Source organism: Neofelis nebulosa, chromosome 2 (assembly GCF_028018385.1).
Source record: "Neofelis nebulosa isolate mNeoNeb1 chromosome 2, mNeoNeb1.pri, whole genome shotgun sequence".
Taxonomy (NCBI): Eukaryota; Metazoa; Chordata; class Mammalia; order Carnivora; family Felidae; genus Neofelis; species Neofelis nebulosa.
Window position 1 is genome coordinate 183,385,147 of NC_080783.1, and position 26,257 is coordinate 183,411,403.

The 26,257-nt window shown below is 40.0% G+C and overlaps 1 protein-coding gene and 1 pseudogene across 8 annotated transcripts in view; both read left to right on the forward strand.

Moving 5' to 3' along the window:
* The window catches only part of LOC131504751 (BEN domain-containing protein 5), a 1,495,810-nt gene that overhangs the window by 960,069 nt on the left and 509,484 nt on the right, over nucleotides 1-26,257 (forward strand). For all 8 annotated transcript variants that reach the window (XR_009258138.1, XR_009258139.1, XM_058717439.1 and 5 more), the window contains exon 5: nucleotides 10,843-11,059. Coding sequence is in view for 6 of the 8 variants with exons in the window: in XM_058717439.1 (XP_058573422.1) it covers nucleotides 10,843-11,059 (217 nt within the window). In the remaining 2 variants the exon portion in view is untranslated. The remainder of the gene's footprint in view (nucleotides 1-10,842; nucleotides 11,060-26,257) is intronic.
* LOC131504752 (mitochondrial carrier homolog 2-like) lies at nucleotides 21,481-22,786 on the forward strand (annotated as a pseudogene).

Below are 26,257 nucleotides of genomic sequence, written 5' to 3' on the forward strand. Positions count from 1 at the left end.
CCACTCTAACCTCTTTTTTTTTTTCCTTCCCCTCCCCCATGGGTTTCTGTTAAGTTTCTCAGGATCCACATAAGAGTGAAAACATATGATATCTACAACAGAATGATTTTTGAAAAGCTTTACTTTGATTCCATGAATTAGATGAAAATAATTAATTTACATTGTAATTGTTATTTTCTATTTGAAATATCTGATGACACTGATCTAAAGATGCTGGTTTTAGGTCTGCAAATAGTGAAAAGACATTAATGGCTACCACTTTAAAATTTTTCTACTGTTTTTTTTTTTATTTTTGAGAGACACAGCGTGAGCAGGGAAGGGACAGAGACAGAGGAAGACTCAGGATCTGAAGCAGGCTGCAGGCTCTGAGCTGTCAGCACAGAGCCTGACGCAGGGCTCGAACTCATGAACTGTAAGATCATGACCTGAGCCGAAGTCAGAGCTTAACAGACTGAGCCACTCAGGTGCCCCAATGGCTACCACTTTATATACAAGAAAATTTGGAATTAAAAATGATTGAAATTATTTTAGAGAACAGTCATGTACTTTAAATAAAGTGATACTAACTTCCCTCTGAAGTATGGATTTTCATATATACTACATTTTTCTTCTAAAACAATTTCAATCATTTTTCTTTTATGCTTCTGCTTTTACATGCTTAAATTATAGTCTTTGGGCATCAGTTTTCTTAAAATAACTGTTCAATCAAGTAGATGCTGATGTTTCTTCAGCAGATTTATGTTTTTCTGGTTTTTATGTGGTCATGTTATCAATACACCCCCTACAGTGGATCGTAAATACCAACAAACATTTCATACAAGTTACATGTCCATTACTAAATTTCATGAGAAATGAAAAGTCATCACTGAACATTTTGAAGCATCCACTTTTGTATTTTTGAGCTCATTGCTGGTTAAGGGTTTATTATGAAGTTTTTTTTTTCTTTAAGAGTAACCAAAACCTAAAGTAAATAATTTTAGATTTATACCACATGATCCCAAAAGCTATTAGACTATTCTCTATAAGGACTGCTTGGACTCTATTTCTTAAACATATTCCACATTCCCCTCCCCTGCTCATGCTCTCACTCTAAACAAACAAACAAACAAACAAAACTTAAAAAAAATAAAAGGGAGGTGTTGGTTATATCGGGCATGGGAATCATCAGGAAGAGAAAACAGGGGTGTCCCTTGTCACATATTCCTTCGTCCCCTATCCTACCTATTCTGCCCATTTCATGCCATAAGCACACTTAGTGTGAACTTGGAGTTCATTGTTCTGAACTAAGACATAGTGTGATGCCAACTATTAATCGTACAGAGCATGGTGATAATCACAGTTACATTACCGAGCACCTGTTACATGCCAGGTACAAATCTCATCTCTAATCTTCAAAACAAATCCATGGGGGCACCTGAGTGACTCAGTTGGTTAAGTGTCAGGTTCTTGGTTTCAGCCTATGTCATGATCTCACAGTTTATGAGTTCAAGCCCTGCATTGGGCTCTGTGTTGACAGTGTGGAGCCTGCTTGAAATTCTCTGTCTCTCTCTCTCTCTCTCTCTCTCTCTCTCTCTCCCCCTTCCCTGCTCACTCACACACTCTCTCTCAAGATAAATAAACAGGAACAAAAAACAAATCCATGAGTGGATATTATTTTTATATTATAGATGTGGAAACCCAGATCCAAGACTACCTGAGAAGTAATGGAAGTAGAATAGAGCCCAAGCCCACATTCTTTCTTTTGTATTCTAACTATATTGCTAAAAGGCATCTACAGTTGGACGTGAACACAGTTCTATTTGTTCAGTCAAAACTCAGCCCTGCCTGACTTATTTATTCATTTATTCAAAGTACTTAGTGAGTGCCTTCTATACACTAGGCTGTATGCAAGGGGATTACAAGGAGATGCTAGTCTAGTTCAGATCTCACACGCTGAACCCTTATTGTTATTCTACCCAGGATGCAGCAAGAAAGTAACTTTAGTACACAACTTAGTGCAAAGATGAGCCATTCCAGCTCTAGCCTGCTACCTCATTTCTGATACTGCCTTATACACTATCCTGTAGCCCAGGATATGATAGTTTTGAAAGTAAAGTCCTTTTCACCTAAGAGTCACAACAACCCTAAGAGGGATATAGGACACATTTTAGTAACCACATTTTATTCCAAGGCACAAAGAGAGGAAGGATCCTTCCCAAGAACCATAGCTATTCCAATATCTTATCGAGGGTCCTCCTCTTGCATCCTCTCGGGAATCTGGATTAGAGAAGATCGAGTACATGACTTAGAGCCTCTCCTTGTGTCGAGAGCCTGTCCCTGGAATTTCTGGCTGCATTAGCATTCTGCCAGCAGCCACGTGTAGGTAGGAATATTGTTGCCGTCCATGACCAGGGGGAATAATCAGTCTCAGCTATTCCCCAATTCTAAACCAGACGAGGTAATTGGGTTTAATTTTAATTTTTTTAATGGCTCGGAATTAATAGAAGCAGCTGCTGCCACAGTGTGTGGGTGTCCTTCTCCAGAAGGCACAGATAAAAAAATAAATAAATAAAAACACTACATGTAAAATAAACTATGAAAAATAAACAATACAGTGTGTAGGACAAAAAGGTTAATTCAAGAATCGAGCAGTGTCTTTTTTGTTATCAAAAACTCAGCTGGCAGTATGTAGCTCTGTCTCTCTCCTCCCACAACTAGTGCCCATCAGCCTCTGATAAGATGATAATCAGATTAGACATCCGGTGTAAAAATGTGTTGCCTGTATCTGAGCACTCCCTCACTCTCTCTTTCTCCCCCTCCCTGTGACTCATCAAGAGATTAGCTGTGACAAAGTGTGGTGAAAGATAAGAATAGATATGCTGGTGACAGGAGCACCATTATAATTATTTGGGAGACGATAGGATAGCTCCTGTTTGCCTATGGAAAGGGAAGGTGGATTTATAAAGTGGGCATCCATGCCCGCTGCCTGGCTGTGCCAGACACTGGAGAAGAAAAAGAGGAGGCCAACTGACTCCAGCCAGGTGGTAGTCTAGGTTGTTCCAACTAAACGTAGGCTAAAGGCCACATGCTGACATGAATGACAAACCAGAGATTTGGCTGCCCTTATGAAAGGAAGAGGGATGAAGTCTTACCTTAATTTCAAAAATACCTAGAAAACTGGATGCCAGGTTGCTTCTCCCTACTCTGGGTTGATAAAGATGGGAAATGAAGAGACTGTTTCTACAATTGCAATTGTTGGCTGAATTTCAGTGAGCACAGCCTTGGAGTGGTGGGAGAAATGTGTTTATCAGTCAGATAATAGTGTGCATCAAACAGGTAGCATATTATAGGATACAGGAAGTGTTTATATTATATTTGAGTGGCCTTGTTTTGATTCCTCCTTTAGAATTAAAAAAAAAATTAGTGTTTATTTATTTTGGAGAGAGAGAGAGTGTGTGATCAGGGGAGGGGCAGAGAGAGAGGAAGACACAGAATCTGAAGCAGCTCCAAGCTCTGAGCTGTCAGCACAGAGCCCGACATGGTGCTTGAACCCATGAACTGTGAAATCATGACCTGAGCCAGAAGTCAGACACTCAACCAATTGAGCTACCCAGGTGCCCTATCTCCTTTAGAATTTATATGAAGAAAAAAAATTGTGTCTACTGTCTAGGAAGAATGTGGGATTGGAACTCATCTGTCCATGTCCATATCTTCTGTTAGATTAAAGAGCAAATTAGGGCTCCTGTCTTTCAGGGTTATTGAGGAGGGCAAGGAATGCTGTTGTTTTAGAGAGCCCTGTGTATTCCATTAGGTCCTGGGCTTCTTCTCTTCTTCTGTGTTCTAGTAACCTCCAAAATGATGTACTGGAATTTGACTGATAGTTGGGAGAGAAGGCAGAGAGTATGGTAAATGGAAAGGAACCATTTTAGTCATTCATTAAGTCATAAATTCACTCACTCATTAATTCAACAAACATGCTCTGAGCTCCTCTTCAGGGCCAAGCACTATGCTAAGTGCTATGGATTTTGAGATGAATTAGAAATATACAAGTGTCTACAATTAGCATTTAGAGCAATTAATTCATGGAGTTGCTGACACAGCTTTCAAAGAGGAAATGTCATTTGAGCTGGGTCTCACTTCTCTACATAAGGATGTACTACGTAGAAAAGTAGGGGAAGGCAATTGCAGAGAGAAGGAACAGCATTTTAAAAGGCATGAAGGTTTTTGAGAACATAATGTATTCAGGGCATGACTCACAGTTTCACATGGAGAGAGCACACTATACATAGATTGGTATGGCTGAAATTATTTATTCCAATTTTTAATCCCTTAAAGTTCACTCACAAATATATTCATTTACCCAATTCATAAGCATTTTGAGAACCTCTATATGCAAAGCTCTATATAGGTCCTGCAGAACCAGAGGTAAACAATACATTGTCCCCGCCCTTGGGAGAGGCTCAGTGTAATGATGGAGAAAGGTATATATTCAAATTGATATAATTAGATAGAGGCTATAGTAGAGAGGTATATATAGTATGATTGGAATGTGTTCAGTATTTACTGAACATGTGTGTGAATGTGTATGCTTTGCTCACTCACATGTTCATGCATGACTGGATCTGAGGATGTGAGTTACAGGGTGCCCTCACACATTTGGATGTCCTCTTTAGTCATCAGGATGGACCCACGATGATGGTTTATTCCAACAGCTCGATCATCCTTTAGTTTCTGAGTCCTGAGAGCACACACTCCAGGTCTTGAATCTCTCTGCATCTCTGGCAGGATCAGATGTTGGACTCTTTCCTTTATGAAGTCTTCTGGGGAGTCGTGGACAAGTTTCCTCTTATGAACAAGAATTCTTGAGGCACTTGGGTGGTTCAGTTGGTTAAGCATCCAACTCTTGATTTCAGCTCAGGTCATGGTGTTGTGGTTCTTAAGTTGAAGCCCTGTATCGGGTTCCACACTAGCAGGGCAGAGCCTGCTTGGGATTCTCTCTCTCTCTCTCTCTCTCTCTCTCTCTCTCTCTCTCTCTCTCCCACTCCCTCTCCCTCTCCCTCTCCCTCTCTCTCTCTCTCTCTGCCCCTCCCCTGCTGTGTCTCTCTCAAAATAAATAAATAAACTTAAAAAAAAAACAAGCATTCTTGACCCCATATTCATTTTCATCATATCATTGGGATGACAGGAATAACTTCAGAGGATGGTTGTGAGGATTAAAGAACTTAATATATTATAATTATTTACAATGGCCTAACACATGGTCAATAATATATACATATTAGGAATTATAATAGCTGTTATCATTATTGTTGTATTGTTTTCAGTGATATCTCACACTATCTGTATTAAACAGAATCAGAAGGCAGCCTTGTCTAACCTAACATCAAGTATAGGAACTTACTTGATGGGATCCCATAAAGCTTCCCATGCTTGCACTCCCCTATAACATGGGCCTTTCTACTTGCCCTTCAGCTGAATATTAAAGAGTCTCTATACTGAGCTACAATCCACCTCCCTATGATGTCTACCATTTATCTTCAGAGATGAGTCTTCTTTTCCTTTTATTACAGCTTTTTAAAATGAGCAAGTATTGTTAACTTCTCTGTGAAGAGACGATAGAGAGGAAAGTGACAAAGTGAAAAGTGAGAAAGAGAGGGAAAAGGTGACACTCTTCCTGTCTTCAAGAAGCCTACCTTTCTTTGAAGAAATCTCCATTTACTTTTGGTGTTCATTATTAACAGACATACCAAGTTATAAAACTTATTTTACTATTATGTGTCAAAGTCGAGATAAATTAATGAAGACTGAATGGTCAGAGAAGGATTCAGAGAGGAAGTATGTTAAAGGGTAGACATTTATTTATACATTCTTTTGTCCATTAATTAATTAGTTCATTTAAAAAAATACTTTAGCCTTTATTGACAGTCTACCTTATGCACATCTATGAGTAGCAGTTCACCAAGTAGGTAAGATGACAGGGGAATCACTCCAAGTGAAAGAAAGATCAAATAAAAAGAGATCCCATAAAGGTATGGGAGGAATAGCATAAAATTGTGTTAGGGAGTTGTAAGTAGCTCAGTATGAATAAAACATAGGATTCAAGGAGGAAGAAATGGCTGGTGATACTGGATCACAGGGAGATCTCACGGAGCCTTGTAGGCCAAACCAGAATATGAAGATAGGGAGTTGTTTGAAGAGTCTTTAACAGGAGAGTACTGGGAGAGCAGGTTTTTCTGGAAGCAGAAATAGGGCTATGACTGGATGGCAAAGGGAGAAAGGAGGGTAGCAAGGTACCATAGGAATTATGAGCACAGACTTCAAAGTCACATTAGTCTGCATCTGATATAAGCCCTGAGTATTACTAACCCTGTCACTTCAGGGAATTTTTTACCTCTCTGAGCTTCAATTTTCTTGTCTATGTAAAGGGGATGTTAATAGCCCCTGGCTCATGGGATTATTGTGAGGTTTAAATGATAATGCATATACAACATTCAACATGATGCCTGCGACATAGTAAAAACATAATAAGCAAAATAAGAGAAAAACCAGAAATGCATTACAAATGAGAGACACATGTTTCCTCCTACTTAGTCCCAGTCTTATTTTCCTCTACTCTTTGTGTTACTTGAAAGTCCTCATGAATTTGGCCTACTGAGCCCTTCTCAAATGGATTTTTATTTGTACTCTTAGTAGATTCTAGAAAATCTAAGCCCTGAGCAGCATCTTGACTTCCTTGAATGATTACCCCAGGGCCCATTACCTTCACTCTGTCTGCAAATCAGGTTAGGCATCCGACCCACTCAGGAGAGGAGCTGGGACAGCTGCAAGCATTAGACGAATTCTCTTGATAGCACATAATCAAATTTGGTAGAGATGGTAGGCTCTCAGAGTCAAGTTGCTAAACTTGGCTAGAATAGGAGAAAACTGGGGTGATTGAATTTAAAGCATGGACCCTGATCGGATATACTAGTAAATGAAGAGTTGAGAACATCAGCATCATAACCTGAGGGGCCCGTCACTGTAGGAATCACTAACATATGAAAACATGCTCACCTTGCTCTCAGATCTGTGAGCCAGGGCCTGAAGCTAGGGTCACAGGTCACTAACCAGAGACCTCAAGGCCACTTTCAACTGGCATTCTTCCTGAATGCAAACTGGGAACCCTGAAACTAGGTTAGTCCATCAGCCTCACATTTCTGCATGTTTCAATCACATCACAAATTTAGACTATCATCTGTTCTTTCTATACCCTTACCTCTGCACTGATCTTATCTTGGTTTTCACTGTTCCCTTCTCTATCAAGAACTTTCCATTTTCCACTTTTTCCTCTGAAACTCAGCTTCATGGTAACTAATCTTACTTGGGTTCTCAGACTTTTAGTCCACTGCTTCCTTTACATCTTCTCTTAGACAAACAATGCTTGGTACATGATACTTAACAAATATTTGCTACATAAAACAATGAAGACCTGATATCTTGGAGGTCATTATTCCCCCCATTTCCCTCTCAGGAACTGTTGATTCACTTATACTCCATAGACAGAAGTATCAGGAGAGGACGACTTTCCTCTTGACTCCCCATGCACCTTCCAGGCCATTATTTTTCTGCCTCATCACTGGTAGCCCCAAAATTTCAATATAGGAAGGTTTAGGGTAGCAATCTGGCTGGAAAGGAAGAGTGCCTGGGGGAGGGGGCAGCACTTGTCTTAAAAGTTGTATTTACATTACAAGAAGACTATTGTTACCTGTATATTTATCTGTGGTGGCTTTGGGAGTAGGACGTAAATGGATTCTGTTGTGGGCCCAAACACATCCCTAGACAGCCTTTGATACTACCATTGATGTTTATATGAAAATCCCTGTTCCTTTATTGGTTATGCTTTTCTCTCTACCATCCGGCCTTCCTCAGTGCTACCAGGTTCTAACCCATATTAGTTAGACCTTATGTCCCATCACTTAAGCCACTTTTTTCTAAAATAGTCAAATCTGTCTTGTTTTCTACACCTGTGCAGCTACTCTCCTTCTGTCCTTCTGACCACTATCATCGATCCCTTGGACTGGCAGTCATGGTACTTTACTTCTTTCACTCACTTGAAAGGTACCCTGTGACTTCCGGACCATTTTTAAATTCTTTAACATGGTTCATATAGTCCCTTTCTAGTCTGGCTTCTGCCTTCCTCTTCAGACACATTACTCATGAATTCCCTTCTCACTCTTTGTACTTCAGCCACGATGAATTCCTTTCAGTTCCAACATTTGCTTTTTTCTCTCTTGCCTCCTGGCTTTTGCACACACTCATATCTGGAATAGCAGAAGTTCATAATTTATCAAGGACTATGGAGGAGTGTTCTAGGTACTGGACTTGGAATCAGACAGAAACAAATTGGAGTCCCAGCTCTATCATTTACTCACTTGATGTAATGAGTGAGCTCCTTAACTTTCATGAACCTCCATGACCACATTGGCAAAGTGGAATAATACCCACCTTGACCAAATGATTTTATGCGAATTAAATCAGGTACTTGGGGTGACTGGGTGGCTCAGTTGGTTAAGTATCTGACTCTTGATTTCAGTTCAGGTCATGATCTCACAGTTCGTGAGATCAAGCCCCACATCAGGTTCTGCACTGTCAGATTCTCTCCCTCATTTTCTACCCCTTCCCTGCTTGAGCATTCACACTTATGGTCTCTCTCTCTCTCTCTGTCTCTCTCTCTCTCTCTCTCATATAAATAAACATTAAAAAAATAAAGTACAATAAATCAGGTACTGAATAAGCCCCATAAACAACCCATACTATGCATATTCTGTTCATTCCTTCCTTTCTCTCTTCCCTCATTCCTTTCTCAATCTTTCTTTTCCTTTTTTTCTTCCTTAATTTGCATCTTCTTCCCCTCTCTGCATTTCACTTAATGTCTGATGTTCATGGGACCCAGGGCTACAGGCAAACAATAGAAGCTTGCTGTATGTACAGAATTAGTGTCTTGTAACCTCTGCTCTTCCACAGGAAGCCCACAGCCTTAATTTCCACCCTAGCTACTTAGGCAGCTTCAGAAGGACACCAAGGTAGAGGCAAGATTCTGCAACAAACTACTAGCATGTTATAATGCTCTGGGTGCTTTTAACAATTTTCTTCAGGCTGCCCTACCTGGAGTCACCACCATTGTTATTTTCTTCTACCTCATCACCTACACCCTCCTCACACTTTCCTTCACATGCTCCTGGGCCCTATGGCTTTTCAGTTGAATGCCAAACCCTACAGATGAGCCTGGCATCCTTCACCCAATGTGCCAGTAGCCCCCAGAAATATACTTGTGTTTTTAGGAGCTTCCAAACTGATTTGAGTGGGTAAGACTTACGAAGCCATCAACAAAGAAGCAAGAGTTGCTGTGAAATGTGGGAGCTGGACTGGCCCAGAATTGTCAATGGATGATCATGGAAAATGTATAGTTTGGGATGGGTTTTGTAGGATTAATGGGGTTTTTAAGAGACAGTAGTAAGAGTCATTCACTGCAGGAAAACTGTGAATAGTTTGGATGTCACACATCATGATAGGGTACAGTGAGCCTGTGATGTGGATGAATGTAAAAAAGTTATGGGAATTATGACTGGAACATTTTGCCTTTTCTCATGCATATGTTTCAGAGTTCCTTATTGGAGAATGAGCATGATGACTTAGCAAAACTGCTTACACAGTATATTTGAAGCAGTATTTCCCAAAGTGCTTCTGTGGAAAATTAGTGTCATGTTATGCTCTGTAGAAAAACAATAGTAATAATTTAAAGAAAGTTGAATATTCTTTCCTCCCCCTTCAATATTTACAGTGCACATTAGCTTATTTTTAAAAAAGGTCTGAATTAGCCTTACAATACAAAAACCTGGCTTCCCTAGGAAAAGTAGACCTCCCCTATTTATTTTTAGTATAACATCACACTTTTTTTTCTTTTTTTTTTTCTTTTAGAAAGAGAGAACACGAGCAAGCCAGGAGGTAGAAGAGGGGCAGAGAGAGAGGGTGAGAGAGAGAGAGAGAGAGAGAGAGAGAGAGAGAGAGAGAGAATCCCAAGCAGGCTCCACGCTCAACACAGATCCCAATGTGGGGCTCAATCCCATGACCCTGGGATCATGACCTGAAGTGAAATCAAGAGTTGGATGCTCAGCTAACTGAGCCACCTAAATGCCCCTTACATCATACTCTTTAGTTGCCCTCAAGGTGCTTTAAGAGTCTGTAACTGTTTAATGTATTTATTTTTAATATTTTATTGACTTCTTCCCCACCAGAATATAGACTGCATGAGGATAAACATGTTGTCTCTCTTATTTACCATTATACATCAAGAATCTGAGTTTCCCTGGGGTGCCTGGATTACTCAGTTTAGTTAAGCACCCAACTCTTGGTTTTGACTCAGGTCATGATCTCATGATTTGTGAGATCAAGCCCCACATGGGACTCTGTGCTGAGAGTACGGAGCTTGCTTGGGATTCTGTCTCCCTCTCTCTCTGCCCTACACACATGCATTCTTTCTCTCTCAAAATAAATAAATAAACATTAAAAAAAAAAGAATCTAGCTCATTGCCTGGGCATGTAATGAGCGCTCCAAATAATAGTAAACAATGATTAAAACTTGTTCATCTTTGTTTACCTTTGCATTGTCCAAACATTTGATAAAGGGTAGAGCTGGAATTTGAATAAAGTGCTGCCAAATCCTGGACTCCTTTTGACCATAGGTGGTACGGTTGTTGTTCCCAGACACCACCTAGACTTCTTGATGTTACAGTTTTTTTCTCTTGGGCATTTATTCCTGTTTATTACCTTTGAAGCTTCAATGATTATCTGATATGCCCAATTTTTTTTCTTTGTATCTTTCAGGCAAAGGCTGCCACCTAAAAATGTTTACTACTACCGGTGTCCGGACCATAGGAAGAATTATGTGATGTCCTTTGCATTTTGTTTTGACCGAGAAGAAGATATTTACCAATTTGCTTACTGCTACCCATATACATACACACGCTTTCAGCATTACCTTGACAGCCTGCAAAAGAGAAACATGGATTACTTCTTTCGGGAGCAGCTGGGTCAGAGCGTGGTAAGGCCTAGTCTGAAACAGGCAGCCTTGGGAGAAGTGCTTAGCAATGGGTTTTTATAGAATGCAAATAATAGATATTGATGCTTTGCATATGCTCTGGAACTTTTATGAATAGTTATTTTTATTGTGCCATTCTTTGCCTCTGTGGCTAACAGGAAGTCACAGAATAAGATATGAGGCAAATGCTTGTCCTTCTGAATGAAGATGATAATGCTAACAAAATACAAAAATTTTAGTGACTCCCAAAAACTCTGAGAAAAAAGAGGGAAGCTTCTACTAGGTGTTACAAAAGGCATGAAAGCATTTTATGAGTGGGAGTCTCTGAGATAAAACATACATTTGTCTTTTAATGAATGCAACTTGTCTGCAGTGCAGGTTAGCAACTGGTGTGCGGTTTGTTGTGCTGCCCACTGTGTTTTGTCTCTGTCATCCCTCAGTTCCCAGCCTTTCCTTACCCTGGGCTTAGTTCCCTGGGTCTGGAGATTTTGGTCTTACATTCTATATTAGTTTCCTATTGCTGGCATAGCAAATTACCACGAACTTGGTGGGTTAAAACAACACAAATTTATTATCCTACCGTTCAATAGAAGTCCAAAACTGGTCTTTCTGGCTAAAATTGAGGTATCAGCAGGTCTGCATTCCTTTTGGGGGTTCTAGGAGAGAATTTATTTCCCTGCCCTTTCCAGCTTCTAGAAGCTGTTTGCATTTCTTAGCTTGTAGTTCCCTTCCATCTTCAAAGCCAACAATGGCTGGTTGAGTCTAATGCTGAATCACTCAGACAGTGAATCTCCTGCCCCCTTTTTTTACTTTTAAGGATCCTTGTGATTATGTTGGGCTCACCCAGATAATGCAGGATGATGTCTCCATCTAAAGATATTTAATCACCTCTGTAAAAGCCCCTTTTGTCTTGTAAAGTGACATATTCACAGGTTTCTGGGATTAGGACTTGGACATTTTGGGAGGGGGGTGCATTGTTCTCCCTACCATTGTTCTCTGTGGTCAGTGATACTTCAGTTACTTGTAATGAATAAACAGGTGATAATTTGCTTTTATGTTTCATTCTTTAAGAATTGTGGATTATGCCTCTAAAATAGGCATACTGAGTACTTTAAAGCTCCTACAAGAGGATACTGGTGGAATTAGCAGAAAGTACTATACTGGAGGTTCTGATACATGGTGGTGGAAATATGGATTCTGCCCAGTGACTGTGAATTCCACCTAGAAGGGAACCCCACTTCTAACTGAAAGTTTTCAAGACTAAACTGTTTAAAAGACATAGAGTCTAGTCCAGGATACCCCCCCTCCAAAAAAAAAAAGAGAAAAAAGGAGGGCTTGCATATGGCTCAGGTACCTGAGAGTCAAATCTGATCTCAAAAGCTAGTGGTCATGATGATGTTCTTATAGTCTGAGATTCTCTATGCACTAAGATTTTGCTAAATATCTTCCCTTTACTCTAACCCTCTCCCTAACAGTGCTTCTGGTAGGTGCCATGTGTATCTAATGCCCATATATTTTGAACTTAGAATTGGACACATGGTATATCAGTCAACATGCTAGCAGGAAACAGATGGCAGCCTCATATTAGGATAATTTGAGGAGGGTTTAATAAATGGGCTGTTTACAAGGTGTGGGCAGTGTGTAGGGAAACCTCGGGGTTTCCCTGGGGCATTTCCCTGGGGCTAGAACTCAAAGGCTGTGAAGGGAAGGAATGGTTATCAGAACCCAATAGTAGAGTCATGTTGTGGGCCATCTTGAGTGAAACAGTGAGTGACCTTCAGTTAAGGAAAAAGTTAGCCTAAGATGACCCCACAGGGAGGGAGCTGAGAAAACTAAGTATGTAGAACTCATTCTCTTACTTCCGTCTGATTTCCTGCTAGGGGTCCCTATTAACCAACCCAACCAGAAGTCAGAGGACAAGAGAGTCCATTGATGCAGTACATACAAGTAAGCCACAGTAGTCAAAGAAAATGATAGAGAAGGGCAAAGAGTGGATGTAGAGAGGCAAATACAAGATATTAAGCACATATAGGTTGATCAGCATTTTATTACTGGGAACAATGAAATTGATATGAGACTGTCAGAGAAATTCTGAGATGAGTGTTTGCCAATCTGTGAATTGTGATATGAGTTAAGACAGTGAGAAGTTCATTCAATACTTGTGACTTTTAATTTTAAGGGCGGGATTTGTACATTTCATTCCTGTGTCCACTCCAGCCCCCTCTTAGATTTATGCCAGGCAGAATGTAAGTGCATCCTGAATGGCTATTAAGTAAATTATTTAATGAATGAAAGAATGAGTTAATATATATGTCTAGAGGCAATGTGAAAAACTAAGAGCATTAGAAAGTTGATAGGAGGGGTAACAGGATCAGTTATGCTGCCAACAACTAATAGCCAAATCTGTATCTAAAATAACAGCACCTTAAACAAAACAGAAGTTTATTTCTCTTCCATATAAAAGCCTATAGGCAATCCAGAGCTGATATTGTAGTCTGTTCCTTGAAAGCCTTAGGGAGTCAGTTTTTTCAGCTTTTTGTCCTGCCATCCCTGGGGCATTCCCCTCAATCCCATGATCCAGTGTGGATCGAGAATGGAATTCTTACCATCACATCTGTGTTTCAGACAGCAGGATGAAGAAAGTAGGGGGAGAAAGGAGAAAATGAAGTTATGTAGCACTTTCTCTTCTATCCCATTTCATACAACTCATATCCACACTTACCTAAAGTAAGGATGAGACATGAAGTCTTTATTCTGGGTGACCATGTTTCCAGCTAAAAATTGGTAGTCCTATAGATGTGTAGGAGAACTGATATTGAAGGGCAGCCCGAAGTATCTGCCATAGGAAACCTGAATTCTGTTTTCAACTCTAATACCAAATTACTCATGTGAAACTTGAATGTTACTTCCCCTTTCTGGGGACAAGTTTTTCATCTATAAAATGAAAAAGATGGACTGGAATAGTGTTTTCAAGTTATTCTTTGAGGAACTCCTCAGGAAAAAAAAATAAGTTGAGAATCTTGTCCTACTTCAGACCTTGCAAGGGGCACTGGGGGATATAAAACAAACCTTGGTATCCTTCAGAAATGTCTCCTATACCTGAGGAAATGGGATATGTTCAAACAGAAATAAAATTTTAAAAATATATAATTAAGGATCTTACTAGTTGTCTAGAGAGTTAATGGTCAGATTAAACATCATGGAGAAGATGAGCTTTAAGCTGACTCTTGAAAGATGGGTAGGATTAGTAAATACAGAGTTGGGGAGGAGGCAGCCCAGAGAGCAAGATTTAGCCAGAGTCATTGCATGGTGGCAGTTGGTTAGAAGTCTGGTTTGATTGGAATAAGGAATCTTCTTACTATAAGATTAGGATAAATAGGAATATTGGGGCCAAACTCTAGAAAGAGTTAATTGTCATACTGTCATTCTGATTTAACACAGATACTGGGTCAGTTACTTTATGTATACCATCTAGCTTATTTTTCATAGTAGTTTTATGGAGTAGGCAGAATTATCCCAGTTTGGGGGGTAAATAATATAAGGCTAAAAAGGTTAAGTTACTTAGCTAAAGCCATATGGCTAGTTCATGTCAAGGCCAAGGTTTAAACCCATGACTTCTAACACCACATCCTGCCGTTTTGATGGACTACTGCTGCTTTCTGCATTGGACCAACTGAGAGCTACAGTGGATTTTTAGGAAAGAAATTACCTTATCCAAAGCAGCATCTTAAAGAAAGTAAAGTTAGTGAAAGTGCAGGGTGTACCTGTGCTGGCTAAACTAGTTTGGAGAAACTCTATGGGTTGGACCTCAAAGCAGATACCAAAGACTTTAAGGCTTTCTGGCATACTTTTAGAGACAGGACAGTTCTTCATTACCAGGGTGTTTGGTATGGCTCATGTCTGAAGGCACCACTATAATTAGTTAATCCTTATTCCAATTTGGAGGGAGGATAATTACAAGTGGGAAGGCTAAACATGTCAACATCCAGATCTTAGGGAGAGTAAGCAGGACGCAAGATTTTGTATTTCTAGTGCTGGAATGATTAATCACCATGTCCATAGCTACCATTGCTACTAATTATGCCATCTGAAATGGTGTCTTATTTTGTTATTCTCTAGTGGTGTCTTCTAACCTCACCTTTGAACATGCATCAATGCCACAATCTGACATTTAAGATAAAAATACCATGGGAAAGATCTTATTTTTTCTTGTTATCTTAAGACCTTTATTGAGGTATAATTTATATACCATAAAATACACCCATTGTAAAGGACCGGTAATATGATTTTTAGTAAATTTATAGAGTTTTACACTATCACCGCAATCTAGTCTTAGATTCTGTTTCCATCATCCCAAAAAGTTCCTTTGTTATTCCTCACTTCCACTCCCAATCCTAGCAACTACTGACCTTCTCTGACACTATAAATTTGCCATTTCTGAGCATTTCATATAAATGGAATTATGCATTATGTAGTCTTTTGCTTCCAGCATCCTTCACTTAGCATTATATTTTTCAGGTTTAGCCATGTTGTACTATGTATCAGCAATTCATTCATTTTTAGTGCTGAATAGTATTCTATTAAAATGATATATACCATGTTTTGTTTATTCTCTAGTTTATGGACATTTAGAAAGCTTCTATATTGGGGCTATTATGAATAACGATGTTATGAACATTCATGTGCATACTTTTGAGTGGACATGTGATCCACTTTGTTTCAGGTAGATTTCTAAGAATGGAATCATTGGGTCATATAGTAAGTTCATGTTCAAATTAAAAAAAGACAATCTGTCAAACTGTGTTCCAAGTTAGTAATGACTTTTTACCTTCCTACCAGCAATGTAGGAGAGAGGGTTATAGTTTTTCCATGTTCTTGCTAACACTTGGAATTATCTATATTTTTAATTATAGTCATTTTAGTTGGTATGTAGCATATCTCATTGTGGTTTTAAATTATATTGCCCTAACAGCTAATTATGTTGATTATCTTATCATGAGCTTATTTGCCATTTGTGTATTTTCTTTAATAAAGTGTCAGTTTCAATATTTTGCCCATTTAAAAATTTTGGGTTATTTGTATTCTTATAATGAGTTTTGAGATTTCTTTATCTATTCTGAATGCAAGTCTTTTGTCCGATACATGCTTTGCAAATATTTCTTTCTTATCTATGCCTTATCTTTTCATTCTCTTAACCATATCTTTTGAAGAACAGAATTAATTTTGAGGCCTAATTTATCAATTTTTTTTCTCTTATGGATCATGCTTTGGATTCTTATCTAAGAACTCTTTGCCCAACTGAAGACCACAAAGATTTTCTCCTATGTTTCATTCTAAAATTTTTATGGTTTTGCTTACATCTCAGTCTGTGATCCATTTTGAATTATTTTTATATGTATGGCATGAGGTAAGCGTTTAAGCTCACATTTTTTTGCATATGGATATCCAATTGTTCTAGCACTGCTTTTTGAAAAGACTAACCTTTACCAGTGAATTATCTTGGTATCTTTCTCTTATGCCTCAGCTCAATTTTTCTTTTTTCTTTCCTATTTATAAGACTGGATTCTCAAAGAGTCAACCCTGTGTCTTTGTAGTTTAGCAGTCAGCTATTATTGGGCTAGGTTTGTGCTTACCCACCCTGAGCACATAAGGCTTCTGTCCTCTGTCAGTGGATCTATATGTAGGTATGGGGAGTACAGTCAAAGTCTGGGCAATTTTCATGTCTTCTCTGGCTTCTCCTTTCCCTTCTGTGTCGTGGTGACCATGAGCATTTGTGCAGCTTCAGGGCTTTTCAGGAGTGTGTGACTGGCTTGAGCCTTCTGGCTTGCACCCAGTCTCAGCCAGGAATATGTTTGTCCCAGCTATGGAACTGCAGGCCCTCCTTACTTGCCGACCTCTGTGGTGAGTGTTTCCACAGAAAATGCTGCTAGGTGTGAGCACTGCCCTCTCTTCCAAATTGATTCCCTTTGACAATCCTCACAGCATGGCCTGTCCTAACAGAACCCTGCTTTCACCAAGCTTGGAGGAAGGTAGAGCAACCACAGCACATCACAGATTCCCTGTCTTATTAACTGAAGTTTAGCAGTTTTTTAAGCATAACATGAGATTGTTGTATGCCTTTGGTCAGTTTCCAAAACACTGAAATGTTTGCGTCAGTTTTGTCCAGCTTTATGTTTGTTTTTCAGAGATAGAGTTTACCAATACACTCCTTCCAACATAGCTAGAAGTAGATTGTAATTGACAAACATTAGTTTTTATTTTATTTTATTTTTTTAATTTTTTTTTTTCAACGTTTATTTATTTTTGAGACAGAGAGAGAGACAGAGCATGAACGGGGGAGGGGCAGAGAGAGAGGGAGACACAGAATCGGAAGCAGGCTCCAGGCTCTGGGCCATCAGCCCAGAGCCCGACGCGGGGCTCGAACTCACGGACCGCGAGATCGTGACCTGGCTGAAGTCGGACGCTCAACCGACTGCGCCACCCAGGCGCCCCCAAACATTAGTTTTTAAATCATATAACCTTGTACCATCAGACACAGTAAAGTATGGTATTATTTTTATACATAATTGGACTAATTAGATGAACACCTAACTCTGTGTGTGTGTGCGCGTGTTGAAAGGATTAGATGGAGAGAGCCATTCCTGTACTTAACAAAACTTGCCAAAAGGAAGTGTCTAACAAAGAAAGGAATCTGATCCTGTATTATATGGAATAACTAGAAAATCATTTATAGGAGAGTAATTGTCTAGGTTCTGTCACTGGCTAGCTCTGTGACTTTGCGAAAAGCACTCTTCCTCTTTGGGTCTCAGAGAGTCAGACCAGATTTTTCAAGCATCCTTTCCAATTCCAACAAAAATTATGGTTCAAACATTTATAATATCCTGATTGTATGTTCTGAGTCACACATCAGTCTGTCATAATGTTGCCTCTTAATCTGCCTTTTATTTTATAATAATGGTAGTTATTGAGTGCATAGCATGTGGTCGGCCCAATGCCATGATCTTCTTATACATTGTGTCACTCAGTCCTCACAATGCTCCTATTATGTGATTTGTACTGTTTTTGAATACCTAACATGTAACCAGCATGGTCTAGGCTCTAGGGATACAGCAGTGAAAAACAGGCAGAAATCCATGCCTTCATGGGGCTCACATTCCAGGAAGAGACAGACAATATTGGATAAATTAAATCAGGAAAGAGGATGAGTTTTGGGGTGAAGGATTCACTTAGAAGAATTTAAGCTCTGAGATATATTAGTATTATCTCCTTCCATTTGCATTTTTAAAAACTAAGGCACAATGAGATGAAGTAATTTGTCTATATCATGCAGTTGGGACATGAAGCCAAGCCTTTTTAGACTCCAAAAAATGGACTCTAAACCAGTTCTGGATAGGGAAATATTCTATTCACCTATATAATCATTTACTAAGTTCTTGCAAAGCCATTCTTCAATACAACAAATATCTGATGAGTACCTTCTGCCTGCCAGGCTCTGTATTGGGTGCTGGAGACAGAAAGATGAATACAAAATACACCCTATCCCTCAGAAGTACTCAATGTAGTGGGCAACACAGATGTAAAAACTAATAATGACAATAATGGTAAAAGACTTGATATAATAGATGTAGTGGGCAGAGAAGGGGCACAAGGGAGGAAACAAAGTCCTAATGAAGAAGGCATCTTGAGTTGAGAATCGAAATATGGATACACATGGGGCACCTGGGTGGCTCATTTGGTTGAGCTTTCCAACTCTTTTTTTTTTAATTTTATTTTTTACATTTATTTTTTGAGAGACATAGAGAGACAGAGCACAAGTTGGGGAGGGGCAGAGAGAGAAGGAGACACAGAATCCAAAGCAGGCTCAAGCCTCTGAGCTGTCAGCACAAAGCCTAACACGGGGCTCGAATTCACAAACTCACAAACCGTGTGATCGTGACCTGAGCCAAAGTTGGACGCCCAACCAACTGAGACACCCAGGCACCCCAAGCTTCCAACTCTTGATTTCAGCTCAGACCATGATCCCAGGTCATGGGATCAAGCTCCACATTGATCCGTGCTTAGTGTGGAGCCTTCTTGAGATTCTCTCTCTCTCTCTGTATGCCCCCCTCTCTTAAAAAAATATGGTATGGAAATTGAGACAATACTGAGTCTTGATAGTTTCATGTGGTTCCAAAAGACAAGAGCACAGGATCAACCTAAGAAGAAAAGAAAGATAGTAATGGGGAAAGGAAGAGAGGTAGGTGGAGGCTGGGCCAAGAGTGCCTTGAATGCCAACCTAAAGAATTTGGACTTTATCTGATGCAGTGAGGAACCATCCAGGAAGGATCATGATCATTGTGACACTTAAGTCTTCCATCTCCAGGCTGCACTCGCTGGTGACAGTTGATCTAGAAGTCAGGTTAACTATTGCCTGTCTTTCGGTGGCTTTTTCCCCCATGGACAGAGATATTTGTTAGCCAAAAGTACCTGGAGGAAAATTACTGCCAAGAATGCCAAGGGGCACCTGGGTGGCTCAGTTAGTTAAGCGTCCGACTTTGGCTCAGGTCATTATTTCATGGTCCATGGGTTCAAGCCCCATGTTGGCTCTGTGCTGGCAGCTCAGAGCCTGGAGCCTGCTTTGGATTCTATGCCTCTCTCTCTCTCTCTCTCTCTCTCTTTCCCCCCCCCCCACTCATATTCTCTCTCTCTCTCTCTCTCTCTCTCTCTCTCTCTCTCAAAAATAGCAATGGGTATCATATGTAAGCCAATTTGACAATAAATTATAATAAATAAATAAGCATTAAATAAGCAAACATTAAATTTTTTTTTAAAAATGAGAATGACATAGAAATGCCTAGAAAAGCTGGTTTCTCTGACTTAACACCTCACACAATTTCTCGAGTTAATAAAGACTATAGAGGTCACATTCAAATTTAGCAAATGTATTAGGAATCTCCTATGGGCAGGGACCCAAATTGTATAGACCAACATCTTCTCTTAATATTCCTGAAATATGAGTTTTCAGCCTTTGCTCACACATCTCTTGAGGCAGCCTGAGCCCCATTTCAAAGAGAAAAAAGTCCCATCATTCCCAAAAAGAGCCATCTCCTTGTAGCCTCTCTCCTTGATTCTAGCTCCACCCTCTGGGTCTACTTTACATTACTTGCTCCTTTAGCCCGTGGACAGGCCTGCAAAGACAGCAAGCTAGTGACCACACCCCCATCATGAGTCCTTTCCAGACTAGTCCCTTCCTTTCTCCTCTCCCCCCATTATTCTACATTTCTGCAGATTCCATGGTTTTTAAACTTTGTTCCTTCTTTGTTGTTCTCTGGACATAATCTAGGTTGTTGATTAACTTTATAAAATATCAGAACTGAATATAAAACTTTATAGGCAATATAAGCCTCCTACAGCAGAATAGGGCTATTTCCTGTTTTGCTGTGGATGCTAAATCTCTAGAAATGTAACCAGAGTTTACGTTAGCTTCTTTTAGCAGTGAAGCCTCCCTGTAGTTGATTTTTGTTGTTGTTCATGAATAAGCCTATTTTAATTCCTCTGATATGTTTTAAATAAATCTTTTACCCTATGACCCAGCAATAGCACTGCTAGGAATTTACCCAAGGAATATAGGAGTACTGATGCATAGGGGCACTTGTACCCCAATGTTTATAGCAGCACTCTCAACAATAGCCAAATTATGCAAAGAGCCTAAATGTCCATCAACTGATGAATGGATAAAGAAATTGTGGTTTATATACACAATGGAGTACTACGTGGCAATGAGAAAGAATGAAATATGGCCCTTTGTAGCAACATGGATGGAACTGGAGAGTGTGATGCTAAGTGAAATAAGCCATACAGAGAAAGACAGATACCATATGGTTTCACTCTTATGTGGATCCTGAGAAACTTAACAGAAACCCATGGGGGAGGGGAAGGAAAAAAAAAAAGAGGTTAGAGTGGGAGAGAGCCAAAGCATAAGAGACTGTTAAAAACTGAGAACAAACTGAGGGTTGATGGGGGGTGGGAGGGAGGGGAGGGTGGGTGATGGGTATTGAGGAGGGCACCTTTTGGGATGAGCACTGGGTGTTGTATGGAAACCAATTTGACAATAAACTTCATATATTGAAAAAAATTAAAAAATCTTTTATTTTATTTTTTTTTTCAACATTTTTTATTTATTTTTGGGACAGAGAGAGACAGAGCATGAACGGGGGAGGGGCAGAGAGAGAGGGAGACACAGAATCGGAAACAGGCTCCAGGCTCTGAGCCATCAGCCCAGAGCCTGACGCGGGGCTCGAACTCACGGACCGCGAGATCGTGACCTGGCTGAAGTCGGACGCTTAACCGACTGCGCCACCCAGGCGCCCCTAAATCTTTTATTTTTAAATAATTTTAGATTTATAAAAAAAAAAAAAAAAAAGTTGACTGTCCACAGGTCCATCATGGCTGACACAGCAAGTAAAGTGCTCCTGTGTTCCTGGACTCACCATTATGTCCCAGCCACTCATGTACGTGAAAGTGCTCATCCAGGTGGGATGCGAGCCTCTTCCTCCAAGAATAAGATGATAAGATGAAATATTTTGGGGCGGCAAGTATGTCAGCTTCCTGGCCTGTTTTGTTATCCTAGTTCATTGTGAGCATCGATAGGAAGCATGGGTTTTTCATAGACTTAACTCCAAGACTGTTTTCAGGAGTCCTTGGAACTGTGGTCCATGGTAAAGTTTTACAGCATGACCAGAAGTGTGAAAAGTTTGATGAGTTAGGACCTGAAAATGTACAGAAAGAAGTTACATCCTCCTTTGACCAAGTTATCAAGGAGACAACTCGAGAGATGATGGCTCATTCTGCTGCTACCCTTATCACATATCCCTTCCATGTATCATTCAGAGATCTATTGTACAAGTCATTGTTCTGTGCACTTTGTGACTCCACAGTAACCATCTATCAGGAAGAGGGCATTCTAGAACTTTTTGTGGGTCTTATCTCTCACCTCCTATGTGACATAATTTCTTTGTGGCTCTGAAACTCACTGGCCTTCCTCGACCATGCCTATGCACTGGACAGTGGGGTTTCCACCATGAATGAAATGAAGAGTTATTTCCAAGCTGCCACAGGATTTTTTGCCAGTATGTTGACCTATCCCCTTGTGCTTTTCTCCAATCTTATGACTGTTAACAATTGTGGGCTTGAAGTGGATCCCCTCTTCACTCCCCAACATATGTTTATTGGATAGATGGCTGGTGCATGCTATAAAAAGAGGGAAATATAAGTTGAGGAAATAGCTTATTTTTCCAGAAGGTCCCCTTTGGGAAGACTTATTGTTGTGACCTGAGAAAGTTAATTTGAAGATGTAGGGAGGGAACAGTGACATCTTGACTGTAGTCCAAGATGCACAGAATTATGGGAGAGAATGTTGATTTCTATACAGTATGGCACACTTTTTAAATAATCATTTATTCTTAAGGAAATGGGGGAAAAAGTTAGATAATATCGAGAAATCCCACATACCCTTCATCCAGTTTCCTCTGTTAAAATCATATGCAACCATGAAGCATTTGTCAAAACAAATAAATTAACACTGATACTTTACTATGAACTAAACTATAGAACTATATTCAGATCTCATCAGTTTTTCCACCAATGTTCTTTTTCTGCCACAGGATCCAATCCAGGATACATTAGCCTATAGTAGATTTTACAAGTATAGTGACCCTTTATACTTGTCCTACCATTGGTTTTAGCCCTTTATTCTAGCTTGCTGTGATTATTTTGATTCTTGGATTCTCTTATCTGTAATATTAGTGTCTTCACTAATTTTTAACGTATATACTTAAATTTTTAACGTATATACTTTTTAAGTATTAATTTAAGTCAAGTATACAAGTGTTTAGCAGGACGAGCCCTGAGACCGAGGACAGAGATCCTGAGTTTGACTATGCTGCTAACTCCAGTAGCATAAGTCATCTAAACGAACAAGAATTTACCTGCCTCCAAGTCAACTCAATTAAATTCAATTCAGTTTAGGAGCAGAGCAGGCAAATATGAGGAGATTAGAAGAATTTAAAATATGGAGCCTGGCAGCTTCTACAATAGTCCTTATGTGGACTTGTGAGGAAAAGCTAGAATCTCAGAAACCTGCTAGAGGGAACTAATCACCCTGTGGACAGAAAAGCCCGAGGACAGAAGACAGGACCGCGTAAAAGAAGCTAGAGAGAGGCAGCACTGTTCTTATCAGCATGGTGACTACAAAATAATGTAGCTCCCTTCCATTCTGTTCCTTCCCCTTTGTTCTTTCTTCCCCTTTGAAGTAAAACATCATGGAGTTGCAGCTGGCAACATGACCAAACAAATGTATGAAAAATAATTACATCTTTTTGGCTGGGTTTTAAATTGAGTAATTGTTGGAAGTTAGTAATCTCAATTATCATTCCCTTACCCACCTCTCAGGAGAGTTCTATGGACCCCCATCTGCACCAAACCTTGTCCTGATCAGACACTCTAAATTAAACAAGCTTAGTAGTTTTGGCTCCCTTCCAGCAGGCCACTTCACAAGCACCACTCTCTTGGCATAGTTTTTGCTATTCCCTTCAAAAAGAGTCTCCAATTAATTGGAGGCAGATATATCCTCCCAGCATCTGGTGAGGGACTTTCCAACTGACCTGACTGCTGCAGGTGGCTCATCCATTCCAAGCCTCAGCCCTGGGTGAATGAGGGCCTGGAGAGGAGGTGCTGGGAATTATGACCCTTGCTTCTCCACTGCTAGAACAAGGAGACACATATCTGATTTATTCATGCTGCAAAGATTGACCCAGACTACTCTACACCTGCCCCAAATACAGGTTTCCTAGTTCAATGATTGTATCACCATCACTTCAGTTGCCCATGCCAAAAACTGTCCTGTTTAACTCCTTTTTATTCTACTCCTTGCATACTATCTGTCACCAAGTATGATCAAAGCTATAACTCAGTATTTTTAGAATCTATCTCTTTCTTATCTCTGCTGCCAGTTCAAACTATCAGCATCTCTCAGGGAATTACAACAACTTCTTAAGCCAAGGGGTACAAGATGTGAGGTAAACAGGCTTCCAGGCTCTCTCTCTACTCTGCTCACCTAGCTATGTCAGTGTTACAGTGGCTTCCAGAAAGTCCCAGCCTTCCTCCTAACTTTATGCTCCCCTCACTGGTCCTGTGGTCCCTACCTGACCAAAAGACAGTAGACTCTTCACTGAACACTACTTAGCTAGCTTGGCGGATGGCATCCTTTGTGCTAATAGATTGCTATTTCTAGGCCATTCTTTCCCTTCTCTTTTATAAAAAGACATGTTTTAAGCCTAGAACCCACTGCCATTCTTTATTGCTGTCATCTGCTGACTTCTTGGACAGTGCCCTCAGTCATGGAGAGCTTTGGTCCATACTTGTCTTTTCCACTACCCTGCTACCACCATATTGAATAATTTCAGTATCCATGAAAATGACCCACTGAACACCCCGGCCTCTCAGCAGTTTAAGATAAAATAACAAATTCTTAACTTAATCTGTAAGATCCTGCATAATCTAGCCTCTGCCTGCTTTTTCAGCCTGTCTCATTTCCCTGTCATTTTGCTCTCTGTCTTTTGCTCCACATTGGCCTCCCTATAGTTCTTTCTGTCAGCCATGGATTTTTTCCACTAACTTGTATACACACTGGCCCATCTACCTGGAATGTTCTTTCTCAATGGCCCTTTGCCTTGCTACTTCCTATTCTGCTTTCAGGATCCAATTTGAACACCACTCCTTCCTGGAATGCTTCCCTAATATACTGTTCCCCAGACTAGTTTGAGATCCTCTGCTACATGAGTCTATAATATACTGTTTCCTCTTTAAAACACTTGTCACTCTTTTGATTACTCATTCTTCATCTAGTTTCCTCTGTTCATATGTTTAGGGAATATTTTTGTATTTAGGGTATGTATAGGACTGGAGGCAGGTAGAGAAGCATGCTATTACAGCGAAAATTCTTTCTTGGTATCTTTTGGTGTGGTCATACTTTGTCACTTCCTCTGAAGCCACATTTTCACTTTGTTAAATCAGAAGGTATATAACATTAGGATATAAGATCATTTATTTTATGTGACTCATAGAATTTCAAAGCCAAGAAGAACCTTAGGTTCTTCTAGTTCTGGGGTTTAAACCCATGTTACCTGTATCCCTAATTAGGGATCTAGGCTCTCAGCAGTACTTGAGATGCTACTGAGGAGCAAGGAGAAAGAGGGACTTCTATGAAATCAGGGCTCAGGCCTCTCTTATCCTCCCTGCCACATACACCATGCATGCTGGGCCCTCTTCACTGGCCTTCCTCATAGACTTAGTTTGAAAAAAGGATTCAGCTGTTAACAGTGTTTGCAAACTTTTTCTTTCTTTTTTCTCCTCTCTCTCTTTCTGCAGCTGGAAACACTGGGGCCCAGAGAGGGGAGATTACTTTCCTGAGTCACCCAGTGAGTTAGTTGAACAGCACTAGCTGGAAGCCCAGTTTCTGACACCTAGATTGTCCACTGAAGTTCACTGCCTCTCATTCCCAGATCTGTCTGCAAAGGTTGCTTTTTTGTCTAGTCTTTCTGCAAATATTAACTAAGTACTTACAAGGCAGTGAGAATAAAATTAGGTGCCTAAGTCAATAGGGTGAGCTACGTAGTTTAGAACCCTGACCCTGCCACTCATTAACTGTGTAACCTTAGGTCAATTACTTAATCTCTCTTTTCTCACAGATGAGTGCCCCCTCTTCAATATATATATCCAGAGAAACCTCCTATTTGGTTGTAATTTAAGTATGAAGATCATCAGGCCTAGAGCCATATTAGGATTTTTATTTTGGCTCTGCCACTTATATTTTTGACATTTCAAATAACCTCTTTAAGCCTCATCTAAAAACTAGGCACTGTGATTTAGCTTTAGGTTATTGTAATGACAAGATGCTTCTAGTAGATATTAGATAACAGATGTGAAAATACCTTCTGAATTGTTTGTAAATATTTGGATAGAATGCATTTGCAGTACTGATTTCCCTTAATAGACCCTAAGCTCCCTAAAGTATACAATTTGTCACTTAAAAAAAATGAGAATAGGGGTTCCTGGGTGGCTCAGCTGGTTAAGCATCTGACTCTTGATTTCAGCTCAGGTCATGATCTCTCAGTTTGTGAGTTCAAGCCCCATGTCAGGCTCTGTGCTGACCGTGCAGAGCCT